This window comes from Festucalex cinctus, chromosome 14 (assembly GCF_051991245.1).
Source record: "Festucalex cinctus isolate MCC-2025b chromosome 14, RoL_Fcin_1.0, whole genome shotgun sequence".
NCBI lineage: Eukaryota > Metazoa > Chordata > Actinopteri > Syngnathiformes > Syngnathidae > Festucalex > Festucalex cinctus.
The window spans coordinates 10,272,110-10,294,916 of NC_135424.1; the positions used below are offsets into that span (position 1 = coordinate 10,272,110).

Consider the following 22,807-nt stretch of genomic DNA (forward strand, 5'->3'; position numbering starts at 1 on the left):
CTTCACGTCATAAAGCACTCGCGAACAATACAGAAGCACTCACCAAAATGTGGGCATTCGTCAGTGACGGACGGCTGTTGTGTTGACGGTTTTGCCCACCTCTGAGAGGAGCTAAAAATATCAATTCAAAGAGTGGTTTTTTTTTCTTCTTAAAGCTTTAAAAGTGATTTTCAAGTGACTGTTATTGGTTTTAACTCATTCACTGCCAGCCCAGTAAAAATGGATCTGCTCGATTATAGGAAAAATAAAAATCATGATTATTTTGGCAAAAGTTGAAATCACGATTATTCAAACCGTTATTTATGTTTTGGCACAAAACAAGAAAATGTTTAAGCATTTAAAAATATTAAAACCAAATTAAAAAAAAAATGTAAACACTATAATTTATAATAATATATATTTATTTATGTTGGCAAAAACGTGAAAGTTTGAGTGCAGCATATGCACTGTGCAGTAGGGCAATATTTTTTAATTATTTATTTTATTTTTTGGTACAAAACAAGAACATTTTTAAACATAAAAAACAAATTAAAAAATATTAAGACAAACAAAATTATTTGAAAAACTATATTTATGTAAGTTCCTTTTGGATGAAAAAAAAATATCAAATTGGTTATTTTGAAATTTAAAAAAGGTGCAAATGTATAAATGTAAACAACACTAATCTTTTTAGTTTATGATTAGGCTGATTTTGTAATTGTGGAGTGTAATAATTGAAATTATAATTGAATTTAGATTAATTGCACAGCCCTACTTTGACGTGTATAGCTGTCAATGGCACTGAATGAGTTAAATGCAGTTTGCTTACAAAACGTACGTGTCTCGTGGTGGTTCACTTCGTGATCGGATGTCTGTTCCTGCTGTGCTCCCAGGTGCACTGGCTGAGTTGGGATCTAAGGATGTTGTGGAGCCCGGAGGGGCTTGGGAGTGGGATCGGGGCTTCTTATCACCAAGGGTTTGGCACACAGATGGCTCACTGATGGCAGAACCGAGACCAGTAGGCTTTCCTGACGGACCGGTGAACCATTCACCTGGCTTGGTCAGTATCTCCTGTTGTTTTCGGCAGTTATTACAAACCCAGATGACCTACAAAAATAACAGTCGGATTCAGAGATTATACACAAAACACTGACAAACTTCTGCTTTTTTATTAACATGTGGGGCCCTATTTTCGCACCCAGCCGAAGTCTAACACAAAGCGCCGAGGAGGAGTTTTTTCTTTTGGTATTTTCCTAGACAGGCACAGCTAGAAAGAAAGCAAATTAACTCGCAGATCTGCGAGGGATGAGATTGGCACAAACAAAGTGCAGGTCGGAAGACTGCAATAGCCCTCGCACCCCTTGCGGATAATCAGCCGCACATGTGCCGTGGTCAATTCGAGACTGCCTTGCACATCCCAATCGTACGTCCATGTGGGACCCCCAACCCCGAACCCCACCCCAAGTTGGGACATGCAGTCAGGGGGTGCCATTAAAATATTTTTAAGATGATAATAATTATAATTCGTTCAATTGATTTCTACAATGATTCAGAGGGATTGCCATATTTATGAAAGAAATACTAAGACATCCACCACACGTCCTATCTGTCTGCTTGCATCTTGATTGAATGCACCAAAATCATGTTACACCACCTGCACCACACTATAGACCTTCTTTCAGGTAGTCTAGGTTGACTTTTGGTCACCATATTGTGAAATGCACCGGAGGTCCGGTAGATCGGTGCGTCGGAATTCCCAGGGAGGCGTGTGTGGCGCTTCTACCAAATCTACAATCACACTAGTCTAGACTTGCCCTGGCATGAAAATTAAGATGGGCTGCTGTTACCAAATTGCCAGATGCACTGAGGGAACAGCAGCTGTGTCCTCCGGAACACCCAAAATGGTGCAACAAGGCCACAAACCGGGCAAACTAGTCTTGCGACGCCATGAAAATTGACAGAGGTGGCACACTCTGTCCGTTTCCGTCGAGAAGGACCGTCTGTACTGACCGGGATCGATAGACAAAAATCTGCTTCAGTCAGTCCTCATTCCGTGTATTTTTTAGAGACTTTGGGTCATAAAGCACTCACCGAAATTGTGGGCATCATCAACGATGGGGCCAAAAGAGAGAAAGAAGTGCCCACTTCTGAGATGAGACAGTTTTTACGCCAAATGCACATGCACCTGTCTAGGAAAATAGAACCCTCAATATACCGTATATATTGTATAACTTTGTATAACTCTGAACGGCAATAGATATCGATATTACAAACCACCAATTATAGAAGCTTCAAATGCTCTTAACGTCAAAGAGGAAATGAAATATTGTATTTCTGGGGATCAGCACTGCAGCCAATGAGACATCCAGAGAAAGGCTTTTCTAAGATATTTCAGATCATGAACATCCCAGCATGCACACTACCACAATGTAGTTTGGCCTCAGCAATTGAAATAAAGACAAGTGGATAATGATTGAAGTTGTTGACAAATAATTCTAATTCTATTGCCTCCTCCTACATCCAGTATGCACACTGAATACCCAACAATGCAACAGCACAATGCCAGATTTTGTTTGTGACTACTCATATTGTAATCAGTGTTTCCCACACTAGTTTAACTCAATAACTAAAACATATCATGGACACATCCATCTGTCTGCGATCTATGCCGCATATCCTGGACAGGGTTTCTGGAAAATGTTGCATCTTACATAGGCCACTAGGGGCAACATCACCGGAATTGCTTCCAACCATAAATTTTCATCCAAATGGTTGTGTTGAAAGAATCTGAACTGATTTAGCTTGATTTACTACAACTATTGGCAAAGAACATTGCAAAGCATGCTGGGAAGTGTGGTGCTTCACCATCATTCGAATAATTTCTGTATTAATTTGTTCACGTTTAAATTAACGAGACGAGACATAATTGATTTTCCTTACAGTGAACTTATACCGAACTGAAAACTGTGACCACCACACTGAGACACAAACGCGCGTGTGCGTGTGTGTGTGTGTGTGTAAATGATTTGTGCCCTCTGTCTGACTGGTGACCAGTACAGGGTGGAGTCTGCCTTTTGCCTAGACCCTAGAGTCAGCTGGGACAGGCTCCAGCTCCCACAACCATGATCAGGATAAAAAGTTCAGGTCAAGACACTGAACATTAAATTGGCTTCAGGTTGGCATTATAAATGATAAACTGTGATTGTCTTACCTGGTTAAACAAAGGAAATTAAATGATAAACGATACAGAAGACAGAAATTGGATGGATGGATGGATGGATGGATGGATGGATGGATGGATGGATGGATGGATGGTAGCTTCAGCGACTTGCATACAGTATGAGCTCCAATTTTAAATTGCAAGCCGAAATTTGTCATCTTTAGGAGGTTGTTCGGGGCATGTTTCATTCATGACTGACGTGTGTAGACCACTTAATTCATTTAGAAAACAAATGGTGACAGATCACTAACTATTAGTTACAGCATTGACAATTGATATTGATGACGGATGTGATTCCATCCCAAAATAGATATGATGAATCATTGTGTAAAAGAGGAAGCGCTGCACGAAGGCCCTGCAGCATGAGCGCAGTCATAGTCATAAGACCGGGTTTATATCAGATTCAGTGACGGAGGAAGTGTGGCTGGCCGTGAAATACAGACACACGGAGGATGGAGGAGGAGAGAGATGCGAGGTTAGAGTCAGTCCGTCTTCTCCAGCCACCAGGGTTCTCATTACTCCTGAACACTCCCCAACGACTCTTTAAAGAGAGCTAAAATAAAACACTCTGCCGTCTGCCATACCCACCACCCCTTTTCCCCATCCTCTCCCTCCACTCACGCTCTCTCTCACCCCTTTCCTTTCACTTCTCCCTCCTCCAGATTGCTTTTGATTAAAGCTACAAAAGCTGAGGAGAAAACAGCTTTACACCGACGCCGCAGCTATATTTATCCTGCCAAACAGCACAGCACCACCAGGGAAAGCGGGAGAATGTGTTCAAATAACCTCCGTATGTCGGCCAGATCGAAATATTTTAAATCAGTTTGAATTACCAGGGAGGGTATCATGAATTTAAAAAAATAAATAAATAAATAAATAAGAGTCAGCAAACCACCGTTCATCACAGAAGATATGTTCCAAACCAAACTACAATATATCTAAAAAAAAAAAAAAAATCAAAAGGTTATTGGCAGCAATGGCTGTCCCACATGTATGTAAATGCACTCTAGCCGGGATTTGTGCAATAGACAAGTAGTGATATAAAAACTGCTATGTATGTTGTGGTGAATTGAAATATAGCGGGGGAACCTGCACGAAAGCACAACAGTAATATAAATAAGTATCAATACTCATTTCTGCAAAATGTAAAGCTTTTCAGGCATTCTGTACAAGTGTTCAGAATTGAACTATTCAACTGCTATTGCCTGGATCAATTATAGCGTATTTCACACCAGTTGGATAAATGTGTCGGAGAAAATTTAGGTTAAAAAAAAAAGAAGAAGAAGAAGAAGACCTTTACCCTTCAAGAAAAATAAAGAAATATTGTTTTTTGTTTTTAAATAATGCTGATGAATTTTAATATGGATAGGGCGAGTAACTATTCTACAATCAGCAACTAATTAGAAGACTTTTCATGGATTATTTTATGTATTAGTGGTATTGGTATCGGTGACTACTCAAAAGTTGAGCACTCGTACTGGTATTGGTCTGTATGCAGCCAGACAATATTTGTTGGAGAAAACTGTGCTTTGTGTTCATAATGATATCTAATATATTTATTAATGTAGAGTTATGTAAAGTAACAGAAAAACTTCATTTGACTGCTGAAATTTTAACATTCAGCATTATAGGTGCTGTAAGTAAATAAATCTTACAAGGACATTCAGTGAAGTGATAAACTAGTAGGGAAAAACGACGAGCGACAAACACATGCCACTTTTTTTTTTTAACTTCCTATGCCTTCTTTTCTTTATCATAAAATTAATTCAATACAATAACTTCTGATTATTCTGTTTGCATATGAAAGGCGAATAGAAACAGAATTAGTTCAGGAGTAGCCTCCACAAATTTGATGAACATGATCAAGCCTTTCTTTTTCAACGCGTCATTAATAAGATCGCTGGCGAGCTTCAGCCTAACCTAGCTGAGTTTGGGTGAGAAGAGGAGTACAACCTGAACTGGTCACCTATCAGTTGCAGGCCGCATATACACAAATAACCAGTCACTCACATTCACAGCAGAATTTTTTGAATGTTACAATCGCTGTAATACCTATTATTAGACTACATCCCTGGTGAGGAAGAACTGTATAAGCATTATAAATAGAAACAGATACATAAAAACAATGTTGGCAATATCAAATACATATACATGCACAGTCGACAACAATTAGCATATGCAGTCTGTGATCCACATACACACAATACTGCAACAACTGCAGCAGCAGCGTGTCACATGACCGTAGTAAGATCCCCCTGAGATCAGTTTGTGAGTGAAGGCGAACTACAGAGAGTATAGCTTCTCCATAGATGGAAACTAGGACACAAAACCCGTGTGTGTTTGTTTGGCGTCCTGCAGCATCTGTGCCTGTGTGCGCCCGTTTGTGTGTGAGTGTGTGTGTAGTGGTGGGTAAAGGAGGTCTGCACCCACATACAGTATGTGCATCATCGGTCATGTGTACTGTATATGAAACATGTTGTGCTTGTGGATGTATTTCCTGGAGTGAACGTGCAATTTTCACCCACAATTCATGGTTTAAATTGAAAAATAAATGACTTAATAAAATATTTTCCACATTGTTGAGGTGTACATGCATATGTATTAAATAGGATTCTGTGTATCTAATGCATGTAAAAAAAAAAAATAAAAAAAAAACTCCAAAAATCTAATCAGAACGTTAAATTGGAGGATACAAAAAAAGCACACAAACACACAGTTCATTGCAAAAATCTCCTGTAATTATATTCAATGGTGGCATCCTCTAACCTGAGAATTCATCTTGCAAGAGCAAAGTTCGGCATCCTCATTAGAACAAAACAAGTAATAATAGCAATAAAATTAAATGTTATTTTTTAATAAAATTGAAATACTTTTTAATTTATTATTGTTCACTTAATTTACTGATTTACAAACCTACTTATGATATTAATTATTTTGTGTTATTTAGTTTTAGTCTGGGGCGGCATTAGTGGTTAGCACGTCCACCTCCCAGTTATGAGGACTTGGGTTCGAGTCCAGGCTCCGGCCTTCCTGGGTGGAGTTTGCATGTTCTCCCCGTGCCCGCGTGGGTCTTCTCCGGGTACTCCGGTCTCCTCCCACATTCCAAAGACATGCATGGCAAGTTGATTGGGCGCTCCGAATTGTCCCTAGGTGTGCTTGTGAGTGTGGATGGTTGTTCGTCTCTGTGTACCCTGAGATTGGCTGGCAACCAGTTCAGGGTGTACCCCGCCTCCTGCCCAAAGCCAGCTGGAATAGGCTCCAGCACCCCCTGCGACCCTTGTGAGGAATAAGCGGTCAAGAAAATGGATGGATGGATGGATGTATAGTTATAGTCTGACTTTTTGCATAGTCAGATGTCAATGCTTGTGCTTTGCTATCTTCTTTTAAGCTAACCAAACCAAAACGGTGCCTGTTTTGTACATAAACCTATGATAGTCCTGTTTTACCACCACAGTGTAACACAACAATGTTGGTACCAAGTATGAATGATCAAGTTGCAAGTTGCTATCACATGAAGTCACTTATCACCACAGTCATCAACAACATTCAGTGTGCACTCAAGCAGACATACTGTCATGTACACTGCCAGGGGACATAACACTTCCTGTTAATGCTTCTGATCCAGCTAAAACACACCAAATATGTGCACTTATCAGGTGAGGAAAAAAACAAAAAACATATTTGGCCAAAAGAAAGAAAGGTAGGTGGAGGAGGAGGAGGGGTGGGAACAGGAAGTAGTAGCAGCCAATGACAGCTTGACGTATGGCACCGGCAGCATGCGACTGTGGGCGTCTATAAATCCTGAGCTAAGGATGAAAGACTGCCACAAAGGAGATTAGTGTCCACAGCAGCTAATGAGGTACTACATCAGCACACCGCAGCTCTCCCGCAACACAATCACACACACATACAGTGCATGTACAGTGCATGTACAGTACACATGTACATAGATAGATGGCAAATACACAGGAACGCATTACAGAAAACTGCAAGTCAAGTCATTCCCACAATTATTGTGCATTGTATAGTTTTCAAGTTACCATGAAAAAGTTACTTCGTTACTTTACTATTTTTTTTATTACATGATTTTAAACGTAACTAAATTAGAGTATAAGTTGCTTTAATAGTTGCATTCAGTTGCATTGACAAACCTGCTTTGCAAAAATAATACACAGTTTTTCCTTCTTTTTTTTTTTTTTAAATGGATATTGGCAGGGGCACGAAGCAGGATTCTGAGTTTTTGCACATTTGCGGAATGGACCCCAGCGACGTGCACACGGCCAGGGGCGTGCACGACTTCTCGGGCACGAGCAAACCTCCAAGTTAATTGAACAAACGTCAACATGGAGCGCAACACCTTTTTCATAGGCTTAATAATGTCTACAGAGGTAAGAAATGTATTAATCTTCCAACGTCGAAATGTCACGCGTTACAGTTGAGCCTCTACTACTTTGCACTGCTGTTTATTTTTAACAAAGACAAAACCCAGGGATGCGTCAGTTTCATTTTTTACTTTTGCTAATGTCCTACAAATCACAGTGAGTTGTATGTGTATTTTCAACTGAAATTCTGTAATGCAGAGTCACTGTTCTGTATTTTGTCAGAAAGAAACAAATGGTCTTTCTTAACAGAAATTGTATGTGTCATACTGTAAATACTAGTGGTATCAGTACCTTGATATCGGGATTGCTGAATACTCAGGAGTTGAGTACCCGGTACCTGTACGGATATCAATATGAAAAAAAAGTGGTATTGAACATCCTTTTGTGTGAAACAGCCAAAATCTACATTTATTCTATGTTGACAGCCTAGCACGTAGAAAACAGGGTGCTATTTGGAAAAGCTACATAGCACCATGAAAAAAATAATTTCCCTTGGGATGTCTGTAATTTCCCCTCGCGTATATCTATGTATTTGTAGTGAGACCATACTACTATATGTTTCCCAGTGTATTTGTGTATTTATGATATCATATGGTAATGGACAGCAAAAAGCAGAAGAAAGATGGCCCCCTTAAGACCAGTCAATGAGAGACGTACGTGGAGGCGGACGCAACTCGTGAGACTGGCAATCAATAGTAATCATGAGCCGCTGTGGCATTAACAGGAGATGGCACATCGCTCAGGCTTTTTCTACTGTGTTGTGCCGTGACACAAAGCAGCACATCATTTCTGAGTTGGATCAATAGACATTTGCAACACATTTTTGAAGTATTTCAACCTTAATAGCACATTCCTGTCATCACTAGATTAATTTTTGTCAAGAGGATAGCCATCCAAAGTTTTCAGTGAGATAGTTTACCAGCATCGGGTTCAGAGGATTTCAGTGAAACTGATTTAACAGATCAGCTCTGTGGCAGTTAGGAGAGTGAGACACAATGAGGTCTTCTGAGAAAACCTGTGAAAGCTCGAGACGGACTAGTTTCTGAGCCCACAAGACCTCCCCAGGGGCTGAAGTACACATCTGTGGCATGAACATCATGACAGCCATTTACAATACCTTATAATACAGTAAAGCAATAACATTAATATATAAAGAAACTTAGAGGATTAATTTCTAAATACAAAACTAACATATGGTGCTCCACAATGTTTGAAATGAATACATTTTAGAAACGCCTAATCATTTGTGTTTCTATGGTTTTGTTAACAGACGAACAATGTACTCTCCGGAAAAATTTGACACTAAAAAATACAGTTTCAATCAACACTTATGTACGTTCCAATATACACTTTTGTTTCATATTCGACTTGGTTCTGCGTTCATTATATTACTTTTTTTCTAGTTGTGTATTTTTTTTAAGCTGGAGTTTCCTTGACCCCGCAAAGTGAACTTTCCCAAGAGAATGTTCAGTGAGTGAGTGAGTGAGTGAGTGCTCTTTTCTAATGACATTCACAATGTGTGGGCATGGCTATATCTCTGTCCATTACTCATCAAATTAACGTCTTGATTCAGTTGGTCCTATAGAGATGTCTACAATGCACACACAAACACCTCCTGAATCCATCTTTTTTGCTGTAAGCCATAGATCATCGGTATAAATCAGAGGTGGGGATTCCCACAATATTCACGTACGGTCCGTCAATCCATCAATGACGGTAGGGCTGGACGATATAAACGGTGTATTCAATATAAGGTATACATTTTGCCGAAGGTAGAGATTTTGACTCTTCCGTCTTACTGCGGTAGCACATGTTGATGACGTCATCGTGTCTGTGTGTCGGCTCGCGTTCAGCGTAACAATAGCATCAAGCACGGAATCCACCGAGTCGTATGAATTGGTTAAAAAAAAAAAAAACAGTGCTCCGTCAATTATTTGGACATGGTTTGTTGACCAGTCAATCACATTGGGAACAAACAGAAATCATAAAATATGATACAGTATATTGTAGTAGCTATAATACAAAATAAAAATGGTAACAGCACTAAATATTTCTTAAGAAAGGTAATCTAGTCGAAATTATTTTGTTCATTCATCCCCATAGTTACCACTGTTCATCTCGGACTTGTATGACAGTGAAGGACTCGCTAATAATGACCATTTGAAATATACTGCAACAAAGCTGGAGTCCTTCTGCTTTCTTTAACCTGAACCCAGTTCTGCATGGTACCTGGTGAATATTAAGCACCTTCTCTTGTTCCCATACCTGCCCCCTTGCTTCCCAGTGTTTGGGTCCACATCAACACTGAAACCTGACATAAAATAGTCTTCAATCACTTCAATGTTCACTCTGTACATTAAACTACACAAATGCAAAGAAAGACAAATATTTTACTGTATTGTACTTGAGTGTATTGTTAATGTGACGTCAAGCTTTTTTTTTTTTTTTTTAATTGCACCAACAAGCCCACGATCAACCAGAAGAGTGTCACCATTGCAAGAGTGTGGACAGTTCTTTACAGAGGATGACAACAAAGCACTCCTAGACAAGTGCTGGTTTGGCTGTTTTCCCAAGGGAAGGTTGCCAAGTAAGGTCCTCAACCTGCCTCAACTGTACAAGCAGATGATGCTGCTAAGTGCATGTCTGCCACCAGTCAGTGGTATCATACAAGGTCATTCAGTATGACTATGTATGCTAAACCAAGGAAATGACAAAAATAAGTAGTGTTTCAAATATTAAATGATTTTTAATGTCTTTGTATGCTTATTGCTCAGTTTCGATTTGGGTTTTTCCTTTGCAGACATCTATAAAGGTAAAGTCGCCATACAAAGCAGAGAGATGTCTACGAGATAAAAAGACAAGGAATTCGTCAAGACACAAACATTGGTCACAAATATTTTAACCCCAAGGCTATCGACCATTCTGATTGGTTTCCTCCAAACTTGACATGTGACATTCATAATGCCAGTGTCTTCAATATTTGTCCCATCAGACAAACAAACTTGATCTTTTGTGTTCTGATGCCCCTTCAGGTGCTTTTGGTCAAACTTCAGGAAAGCTGCCATTTAGGCTACCTTACAGTCTCTCACAATTGTACGAAAGAGTGGCTTCTGTCTGGCCACTCTACCATACAGGCCTTATTGATCTATTGCTGTTGGCTCTTGCCTCAGAGGGTTGTTGGTCTTACATTTCTGTATGATGGCAGCCACTGCGCTCAGCGAGACCCTCAAAGAAGCAGAAATTTGTCTGTACCTTTTCTCCATATCAGATATGTGCCTCAAGACATTCTTGTCCTGGAGAAAAACTGTCAATTGATTCTACCACCGTGAGACAGAGGGTCGCACTGCAGTCTTGGTTTATTTTTATTTTGACACACTTGTATCCCGTCGTGCCCTGCGATTGGTTGGCAACCAGTCCAGGGTGTCCCCCGCCTACTGCCCAGAGCCAGCTGAGATAGGCGCCAGCAGCCCCCGTGACCCTTGTGAGGAATAAGCGGTCAAGACAATGGATGGATGGATGGATGTATCCCGTCGCGCACATTTGTCCTTTTCCACGCTCGAGTGTATACGCTCCCAATGCTTCCGCCTTCTGACAACGGAGAGAGAGAGAGAGAGAGAGAGAGAGAGAGAGAGAGAGAGAGAGAGAGAGAGAGAAAGAGAGAGAGAGAGATAGAGAGAGAGCATGCACGTGCCTGACGTCACGCTCAGGCAGAAACTTTAAGTTTCATATGCGAAAACCTCCTCATTATTTGACTCTACAGGAGAATAGGGCCAACAAACATTGTGCCACAATAGTGCCTCTTGTCCATTATACAATTTTTAAAAGGTGTGGGTAAAAAATAAAGTTATTTTAACACTCAAACTTATATCATGACCCTTTAAGGCGTGTGCAAGCAAAAGAAAACATTATTTAATCCATTTTGGAATATGGCTGCCTAGATTGGATGGCAACCAGATCAGTATACTGTCCGAAGACATCTGGGATAGGCTCCAGCACCCCCTGCGACCCTTATGAGGAATAAGCGGTTCAGAAAATGGATGGATGGATGGATGGATGGATGGATGGATGGATGGATGGATGGATGGATGGATGGATGGAATAAGGAGGTCAAATAAAATGTGGAAAAACAGATATATTGATACAATCCTATGTCCTACTTAAAAACCATGTGTCACACATGGGTTCCTTTTGCAAAAATGAAAAATCAGTACTCACCACTTTGTCCTCCTTTCAGCCCAGTCAGCCGTACATGTATAATGAAAAAAAAAAAGAGAAACACAGTAAGGGTCAATGTAGCATATAGAAAAATTGGTTTACTGTTTTTTTTTCTTTTTTCTCATCTTTTCTTTTTTAAGAAAAAGTAGCACCTTGAAACAAATAACAAAATAGGGTACAAGCCACCTCTGTGATAATGTTCATATTTCTTACCACCAAATGTGTGTAACAGTGAACTTTCCCCCTATGAATAAAACTGCCACCCACCCAATCATACCACCTGGGACCCCATGGCAGGCAATAATTAGAGTAGACTTTTGGGTGTGTGCTTAAGTCTGTGTGGGATCATTAAATGCCACACCGGGAGCATAGATGGGATCGAGAGGACACACCACTTATTTCAGTGGAAGTTGTAACGCCTTTTACTAACACACACCTCTCCCCTGCTGTGTGTTTATAGGGCACCTCTGCGCCCTTGGGAGACCCAGACAGAGTGGCAGACTACCCCCTCCATCTACAGCTCAGTGTAATGCCCAATTAACCTTTCGCAGCTTCTGCCTGGGTCGCACAGAGTATTGACACTGTGGTGGGATCACACACAAACAAACAGTATGACTATATTAAATATACTGTAACATATACAGTATAACAGCAATAAACACAAATGTTATGGCACATGGGTGAGGTCAGGTGGATTGACGCTGTGATGGAGACTATGACCTGCGATTACCCATACATTTTCATTCAAGTTATTGTGACTTTGAAATTGCACATTGCAACTTACCTGCTACAAATTAGGGATGGGCAAGTATGGATATCAGGTAACGGTATAAAGTCGAAACCATGACTCAGTGGTAGAGTGGTCGTCTCCCATACGTGAGGCTGTAGGTTCGATCCTGACCCTTGACACTGAACCCCGATTTGCAGCCAGTCGACCTGGCAGCGCACTGTGTGGCAGCAGCCGACCAAATCCAGGTTAAAAACTTTGCTTTTTTCTTATACCTTTGATTAGGGACTTTTAAACAGCTTTAATTAAGTGTTTTTTTTAACTTCCTTATGTTAAATGTTTTAAAGTTTGTTGAATAATGTTTTAAGATTGTTATTGTATGTTCTTTTTAGTAAATTTTGGAACCTATTCTCATTTATTTTTCTTCCTCTGAATGTTAACTACTGTTTCTTGATGCTTATGTGTTGTCTTTCCTTGTGTAAAGCACATTGAGTTGCCTTGTGTATGAAATGTGCTATACAAATAAACTTGCCTTGCCTTGCCTTGCCTTGCCATTGGTGTGTGAATAGGTGAATGTGAGGTATTGTAAACCGCTTCGGGCACCATATGGTGTAGATAAAGCACTGTATAAAAAGGCCTTGGATACTCATGAAGGATGCTGACGCCAGCCACCGATGCTTAAGGCAAGAAAAAATAAAAATTAAAAATCTGACATATAATAGGTCTTCCTTGCCAATAGTTGGTGCTACCCTACGATTGTTCTTTAACAAATTTTAGGGAAGAGGAAATGTAAGTGTATAAGACTTTTTTTATTGAACAAATTTAGGCTTTAAATGTTGTTAGCATGTTTTCTATAAGACTCTTTGGAACACATTAAAGTATTGTTTGAATTATTTTAACTGTATTTGAGCCTAGCATTCAAGTTTTAAAAAATGTCCTCTGTAGTGGACACATCATAGCTTCAAAATAAAAACTTTTTTTCAAAAAATTATTTTTGCAGTATTTCAGTTACTTCACAAAGATTGGGGAATATCAAAAGAAACATGATTGGACAATATTTTTTTTATCCCTGGTAGTCAGGAGGATATGTCACTAATAGTGGTGTTGGTGTGGCCTTAACCATACTGTATGGTGTTTTCTGAATTTTGGTGTGGAACAACAAGAGTATGTTTCAAATGATCCTGTGTTGGGCTGTTTACACCGAGTCAATCAAATCGCTGAAGACCTACTGCTCGATAAAGATGTTGATTATTTGGTGAGAGTTTTGGCTGGTTTTAATATATTGACGGCATCAGGAACGGTGATCAGTCTCTTAGGAATTGGTTGGGCTTCAGTGCACATTTATTGAGCTGACGTCTTCATACAAGGAGTCTCAACTGAAAGTTAATTGCTTCGTAGATTTGAAGATAATAGGACATATAAACTAACTGACACATGGACACACACACATGACTCAGGGAAAACAGAAGCAACAAAATGGTTTGTCCCTGTCTCACCGTATTGGATCGAAGCGAGACCCTCCCTCCGCAGCGAGCACAAAACTTGGTGTGGCAGTACGAGCACAAGTTCCCACAACCATCTGCAAACTTGGTCTTCTGGCAGATGCCGCAGGTTGGAGCATCGTCTCGGTGAACTGCTGAGCCTGCTGCAGCTGTGGCCTGCCTGATCACCGTCTCCCTGTAGCTGGAAAGCTGCTGCTGGATGCCCCTGGGACATATGAAATGTTTAGTGAGTGCTGGATGAAATGTAGAAATATGTCAAAGGGAGCTGAGGGAAACGTTTATAGACAAGCGTTCAGTTGGAAAACAGAAGATGCCACTCTGGTTAATATAACACAATTGCTACTTTTATTGAATAAATAAATGATTTTACAGTCAGAGTCTGGACACTTCAACAAGACTTGGCATAAAACGAGCAGTGATTGACAGCAGAGGCCCCCACTTGGAAAAGAAAAACTAGTTTGGTTGAGAAAGGTGTAAAAAGATGGTTCACATTGTATAGTCTCCTGCACTCAAGACATTATTTTGTGGACATTACACACAGCATATATCTCAGCTAGACATGGGCTGATATTAAATTCTGATGGTATGAAAACCGTAAGCAAAAATACAGCGGTTCCCGGTATTAAAATTACAGCTCTAAAACAATCCTTTTTTTTTTTTTTTTTAGATTTTGGGAAATAAAAAAATCATCCCAAACCCCCCCCCCAATTGAAAAACTTCTATTTTATTCATTCATTCAAACATTATGTAGAATAATTGGCACAGAAGAAGAAGAAACGGGTGCCACGTTAAGTTTAAATAAATTAAATAAACATTCCTCTTCTGTGTAAGGGACAGTGCTCCATTACTGGTGAGCTATTTTTAGAACAGACCCATGGGCTACTCATATTGCTCTTGGGGCTAACTGGTATCTGCTGGCATTATTTATTTATTTATTTATTAATTTATTTATTTATTTATTTATTTATTCATTCATTTTAGAAGAATGCAACAGAACTAAAAGGCATCCATGTTTGGAGTGACTATTTTGCCTTCCTTCCTACTCCCTACGGAACTAACCCCTTCCCTCTCCTCTTTGTTGGCCGAGAAAAAGAGAGGGGGGGGGGAAAAACTTAATTGAAATCAATTAACTTCAAAGAGGCAGCTTTTTACTGAACTCTGCAGGTAACCAATCACATTATGCTCTACTATAAATAAAAACAAAAAAAAAAGAGCTCATGATCGGTGACAGCGAGTATTAGTGGTTATTGAAACCTAGGCTTTCTGAAAACCAATCAGTGGCTCATGCATAATCTCAAGACTCGACTCAATTTTCGCAACACATGATTGGTGGACAAATGCTGGAAACATCTGACTGCTCAGGAAAAAAGAGACTTCATTAAATCCAACCAATACAACAGCATTCTGTTTTAATTGTATGTTTTGAAACAATCTACTGTGTCCACATGTTTCAAGGTGCTTTGCAGACAACAAATCTCTTCTGATCAATAAAGGGAAAGAGCATCATTTTATCAAAGGTGTTATGTGTAGATTCATCGGATTTCACCTTGTGGAAATTGAGGTGTCTGGGAGGACGGAAAACAGACAGAATGAGTGTGAAATGATAAAAGCGCGAGGTCAACACATCAAACACATCCAGGTTAGTGTATTTTATTCCGCTGATTGTATGTAGGTGAAAGGGCAGTAACGGGGAGGTCAAATGAGGAAAAATAACTTGGGGGGGTAAGGTGGGAGAATTTGTGAAGTTAAAAAAAGGACATTGGGTGAGAAAAGAAGTCTAGAAAGAAGGAAATGAGGCAAACAAAAATAACAAGAAAGAGCTAAGGGCTTAAGGGTCAAATGAAATGTAAAAGAAAAACATTTTAAAAAAAAAAAGGGAACAAAGATTGAACAGGAGAAATAAAAATGTTTTTGTAACCTCATCACCCTGTGTCTGTGTTCTATTTCAGGATCTGAATGATAATCTCATTTTCATTTTTATTTAATTGCCACCTATCATCTATCACCTATCTAATATCATAGGCTACAATCAGTAGAGGAAAAGTTTACCTTTAGCCAAAACAAAAAACATAGCACATGTAACAGAAAAACACATACAACAACTAAAAAAGCACAAACATTTGTACGCACGCACACACATGTAGGTATACTGTATACACCCAAGGAGGGATAGCCAAAGGTCACAAAGAGGTCACCTGCTGCTGCTGCTGCAGCACTGCAGGATTTACTACCAGATCCATCGCTTTCTCTCTTTGCATGCAAGTCTGAAGATGGTGGAGGCATGACAACAACGGATAATATGTGATGTGCTCTCTAACACATCACATCAATGGTGAAAACTTTATCACCATTATTTAGTGAAACTCTCTCCAACTTTTGAATACCATCTCCGTGAGACTTTTTCCACATCTCTGTTAGTTGTCCATGAAAAGGTAACAAAAGATTTGACAAACAACTCATTTGTTTCCAACAATGGTTTTGGATCAGAATCTGGATCGTCAGTCGTAGCACCATCATGATAAAACACAATCGGAAAAGACCTTCTGCTTGACATTCTGTACTTGTGTCCAAAATAAGGCAAATAAAAAGATAAAGCCCCACAGTCTTTGAGGTTCATTCGAGCTACAAAGCCAAATTTTGGCACATTGTTTCTACAGTCCTGAGCTTTTAGAAAGCAGGTTGGCATGTCGTTGGGATTCAGAGCCAGCTTCAGTTCTTCCCTGCGAGGGACCCCAGGAAGAATAGTTTTCACCACGGTGAAAACTAATGGGGATCCCATTTTAAACAATAAACAATAAATTAGGATCAACATTCAAATAGGAAGTAGATGCAAATCACAAAGTGAAAATTTGGTGAAACAGAAATTCACCTAATCGACATTTACCACCAAGAAATTGTAGCTCATTAAAAGCACAATAAATATTTGAATCACACCGCTTGTGGTACCACATCTGATGTGAGTCGTTCTACTTCAAGTTTCACAACGCTTCCATTATGTCTCACAATTTTTCTTTCTCTGAGAGTTTTTTGCATGTAAATCACATCCACCCACACTCATTTTAGCACATTGTTATTTGCAGCAAATACTTTAGCACCTTTTTTGAAGCAGTATCTGAACTTTTGAAATTTGCATTGCGCTATGACGCACCACAATTCACACATTCCACATTCTTTTGCACCAGAGGGGTATTTACTATTTTCTAATCTTTGTTTGACATTTTGATACATTATTCACAAACCCTACATGAAAAGAACGTCAATTTCATTTAAGAAGACAAAGCAAAAATAATTGTGAAAATGCCAAAATGTATATCACATAAAAGAGCCATATTATGTCTGTTTTCACAATTCAAAACAGGTCCCAGGTGTCTTACTAACATTTACGTGACCTACGTGACCTAGAGAGAGTCAAGAATTTCTCCCTATTTCTTTAGCCTTGCTGAAATCAGCCTGTTTAATGGGGCAACCTTTCTCACTCAATTCACATACTGCTAAACCTGCCCCTAACAAGTGGCCAATTCAGCAAAGATGCAGCACAGTCTGAAGGGGGGTGGGGATAAAGCGAGCGCACAAGATCATCAATTGTCAGGCTAGCCTGAAACAAACAATTATTTCAATAATAATTCAAGGGGTGTTAGAAGAAGAAACACCAGTCAAACAACGTTGACATTTGTTGAAGTTCAGGCAGAGTACTTTCTTTTGTTTCACTAATAATAGTTTACGTCTTTTTACACTTTTAACAATTTCCAAACAGAATTAGCTGTGATGTGAGTCACCTTTAAGAATGTCATTACAATGTTTTTGCATTGTAATGTTAAACATAGTTCACTTTTTTAATATACTCGTTTGACTATTAAAGTGATACGCTACAGTAAAAGCATGCACTATACAGTTAATAAAAAATAAAAATGTTCTGTTGTATATAGGAAATTGTTTTCAAAATGTGAACAAATCTCAGGTCGACCGATGCCTCAGAACAGATTGTGCTGGACCTTGTAGGTTACACTGTACATATACTGTATAATACATGCTGTGGCCATATGGAGGAAGGCACATGCAGACTCGCTCACCTGCTCTTTCAAGCTGAGACGAGTGCTGCTGTTCCAAATTCCCTCACTTCCGTTACAGAACTTACCCTGCTGGATTGCTTGCGTGTATTTATTAATGATTAATGAACAAAATTAGTCTTATTCGCCTAACAATATAATGGATCATTGAAAACGCAATATGAGAGGAACAACTGATTAACAGAATTGTTTCCTGATTATGTTACACATTTGTGTGGACGCGTTTCGGGGGAAAAAAAATCATGTATGTCATAGTCGAGAAAGAAAAAAAAAAAAAAGACATATACCACTCACAGCCGCTAAGCTATTGAAAAGGCCAAACCATTTTATCACTACTCAATATCAAATATAAAATATATATTGGATAAGAGAAAACAGCACCATCTACTGGATCTGACACTTAAGTGACACCAGTTAAAAAATAATCTGAAACAGTTTGAACAGCTTGAGCTTTGAAAACATTGGAAATGTTACCACCTGATATCTTATTTACTGGTTTGGAATTGCTCACACGGCCAATCAATATTAGTAGTAGGATATCCAAACATTGTGATACGATATGATCACGATATGAACTTCACTATATATACTGTAATTATCGCAATATTGTGGGGAGATTGACAATATTAAAAAAAATTTTAAAAAAAAGCTTACGCTAATGTATGAAAACTCACTGTATTGTATAAAAAAGAAGAAGAAGCTCATGTTGGGGGGGTGCATAATACCAAGATGTTGAAAATATTTGCTGGTGTGACTGATTTATGGTAGTGATAACCACTGCAGTATATGTCAGATATGTTAAAACATAGTTTTGTCCATGTGAACATCAATCAATAATCAATAATCATTTCTCTTTGAACTGTTTGATTTGCTTATGGGGGTATATGTGTGGTTTTCTGTAGAACAAAAAATGCAAATACAAATAAAATAAACATGAGCAATGGCATGTAAACGTTTCATCTGTACAATGCTAATTAGCTGAGGTCATACATAGTTCAAACAGGACAGTTGACATTAGCCTCATTGTACATAATTGACTTACAATCACTTAATATTGAGGCACTTACCTGCTAATGTGCACACGTGAATTGAGTCAATTTGGGGAGGAACTCAAACGTGTTACTTTCCCTTCATGTGGTAATTAGCATGGGTCTTAAACATAGGTGGCCAAAACATGCCTAATTAAAATTAAACTCCACTACTAAACTAACCACCAGAGGGTGCAGGAACTGCACAAATGGAAACAACCTGCCTAGATGTGCTGCTTTTAATATCGTGACCTGACAATGACGATATTGCGGCAATTTTAATATTCATTTATTGCCGTTATCATTACATCCCTAATTAATAGCTGACTACACATATAAAAAAAAAAGACTGCGGTTAATGAAAGGCCTGAATTGTCACAGGTAGTGTATTAATATATATATATTTAGAAAGCCATGTATGCCTATTTTGGGATCTTTATTTAAGATTAAATAAATCTGAAACAATAAACATAACTAGAAAAAGAAAAACAGAGAGGAAAGATTGACGAGAAAAGTAGAGAGGAGAGAAAAAGAGAGCAGAAGATAGGTGCAGAGAAGAGAGGAGAGAACAGGCAGATGGAGGAAGCACCAGAGCCAACAGCAGAGTTAAGTGGGCAGTGTGTGCTCCCTAGACAGGGCTCCATATGGCCTGGTAATGCCATACACAGCCAGACATAGACACAGCATGTATACACGTAAAGATGGCAACTTGCTCGAGCTATAACGCAAATGGACCTCAAGGAGATGTGAGGGCCAACCCCCCCTTCATTCCCTTCAAGGTTGACTTTATTCAAAAGGTTAAACAGTATTATAAATCATCAGACATTATTCTGCCAAGGCCAAACAATTCTAATTTGGATCCCCACCAAACTGTAACAAATTCCTGATACGATTAGATAACATGTCCTGCATACTGTATGCCTGAATGTTAAAATTCATGCAATTTACTGAAATATGAGAAATGGAGGTTAATGCGAAAAGAAATTTTGTAACTTTTGTTTGCCTGTTTGTTTCTTTGTTTGTTGAGCATATGAACAAATAACAGAAAATGTATAATGTAAAGTTTAAAATAAAAATTAAAAGAATGGGAATCACACAAATACGCATCGTTACTTTCCATGTCCATAAGAGAGTAGAAAGTAAAAAAAAAATACAAATTAAAAAAATCAAAAAAATCTAGTCCCTCCCCTTCTTTGCATATTTTTATATTTTATATACAGGGTGTTCCATATTAATATGTCAATTTATGCTAACTTATATCTCAATAACTGTTGAAGATATGAAAACCAAGCTCTTTTCTGAAAACTAATGATCTTAAGTTCACGCAGCACAAATTGGAACACAAAAATCCAAGAAATAAACCTTTTATTAAACTTTTCAAAACTATTCAATATGTATGCCTTTGATGACACAGCACACATCGAAATGGAATTCCATTTCTTGCCAAACTCGAACAAACATATCAGGATTGATGGTTATCAAGACCTCAGTAATCCGAGTCTTAAGATCATCCACTGATTTTGGAATGCCACTAAAAGACATTTTAAGCGGGCAAATTCATGGAAACAGCATTTTACGTAAAAAGCCGAAACCTTGATTGTGACATAACAATGGTTTGGCAAAACCACCGTAAAAAAAAAAATAAATTAAAAAAAAAATGGAGATTTTACCTTTCTAACAAAACCAATTACCGGTACTAGTATATCCTGCTACGTTCGCCAGTTACCGAGATATGAGATTTTGTAAAGTGACATATTGAGATGAAACTGCCCACCGAGTGCTTCTGCATATTCGGCGAATGCTTTTTGACGCGACGCCTCGCAATCCTCTGCTTTGTACTGTTAAAAATGGCAGAGTTTTTTTTTTTTTTTTTTTTTTTTTTTTTTTTTCTGATAAACTGGATAGATGAGTGTCCACTTATGCCATCCACATGTGCTGGTCATTTTGACATTTTAGTGCATGTTTGTTAAAAGCTTGAATTTGGGGCAGATGTGTGTGTGGCGCCATATTCAGGTTGAATTTGACTGTTTGTCCTCCCATTGTAGGAGAAGTGATTTACTACGTACGTCACTTGTACAGTATGACAAAGTCGCTCTGCCACCCACCTGCCCAGTCTATTACACGCTTCCTTAAACACTTCACATTGAAACCTTGGACTGCTGTCACTTATTGGTACAAGTCCACAGTTGTATCACACAACTCGTCACAACTAATATCACACCCCTAGATGCTGCCATACCACTAGCCATGCTTACATGGACACATTTAATCGGAATACAAGCTTGATCTGATTAAAATTGATTAACGCCATTCTAGGGCTGTGTTAGCGAGTCTAACGTCATACTGCGTAGCACATGTTGATGACATTATCCCATAGCGCATGTTGATGATGTTATTATATGGTGCATGCTGATGACATCGGCATATCTGCTTCCCGGATTTGCGCACATCTCAGCGTAATAATGACGTCAAACACAGAATCCACAGAACCTGAGGAAATAGTAAGTAAAGTAAATTTATTCTTTCATTTTTTTTTATCAATTTACCTTCTATAAAAAGGACTATACAAACCAGCAAGCAAATTATTTATAAAAAAAAAAATTAAAATAAATACACTTAATTCTATACCGTGATATATACCGTTACCGAGAAGGGATTTGATTTATACCGTGATGTGAATTTTAAGCCATATCGCCCAGCCCTACACCATTATGAGTATTCTGACCCAATTAGACTCAATCGGCTGAAACTTTGCTTCTAATTGACTGACAGAGGTGGGCTATGCCGATTCTTATTCCGATCACCGAAGGCTGTGTCCGGTATGCATGCTCTGTCTTGACGTAAATATGTCGTGACGTCGTCATCTCCGTGCATTAAAATGGCGGCATCCTGCCAAAAGCTCGTCTGTGAGGGAAGAGCTTGTTTTAAAGTATTTTGAACTTGTTTTCATCAAGATGTTGCTTCAATAAAAGTGTGAAAACTATCACAACTACTGTGCTAAATGACGAATGAAATCCATCTTGGTAAACGGCAGATCGTTATGGATCATGTCACATGTAAACAGGTGACCACAGGTCTTCATTCAGAATGATTTCAATCGGAAATAACTACAAAGTCCCAATGTAAACCTGGCTAATGATGGGCCTGCTCATTTTTTAACCAGCCGCAAGCGCACCAGCTTTAAGCTTGGCAAAATCCAACAGCCCAGCTAGGTTCAAGTAAAGAAGGGACTCTCAGACATCTAGATGTGAAACAGAGATTGAGTTAAACGTATCCCTGGTCCCTGCAGAAGCTCATGGAAGACTGGGATAACAGCCAATCCCTGAAGGAAGTCAGGAAATGACTCCTCGCCAATCTCAGGGCTCACAGCACAGCACACTACAGGGCTGCTGGGCCATCGCCATGGTACCATGCTATCAAGGGAGATTGCGATTCCACGTTTAGTGATGTAAAGTATCCTTACATTTTACGCTGCATCTGCATTGCCCTTACAAAAGCATGATTAGGGATGCACGATAATATCGGTGGCCGATAATTATCGGCAATTATCAACCAATTTGACGTCAAACAGAAAAACAGATAATAGAGAAGTCGTTCATATGTTTCAATGTATTTGTTAGACTTATAGTAGGACTCGGAAGTATATTTTTATTCAAGTTAATTTTGCAAACAATTAGTCGACTTCAC

At 39.0% G+C, this 22,807-nt stretch overlaps 1 protein-coding gene across 6 annotated transcripts in view; it reads right to left on the reverse strand.

Moving 5' to 3' along the window:
- The window catches only part of LOC144001797 (regulating synaptic membrane exocytosis protein 1-like), a 68,832-nt gene that overhangs the window by 37,496 nt on the left and 8,529 nt on the right, over positions 1–22,807 (reverse strand). For 5 of the 6 annotated variants that reach the window (XM_077496368.1, XM_077496365.1, XM_077496362.1 and 2 more), the window contains exons 3-5: positions 14,020–14,230; positions 11,797–11,808; positions 809–1,086 (exon numbers count right to left, since the gene is read on the reverse strand). In XM_077496368.1, the coding sequence (XP_077352494.1) occupies positions 809–1,086; positions 11,797–11,808; positions 14,020–14,230 (501 nt within the window). The remainder of the gene's footprint in view (positions 1–808; positions 1,087–11,796; positions 11,809–14,019; positions 14,231–22,807) is intronic. The other variant, XM_077496364.1, reaches the window with a different exon arrangement.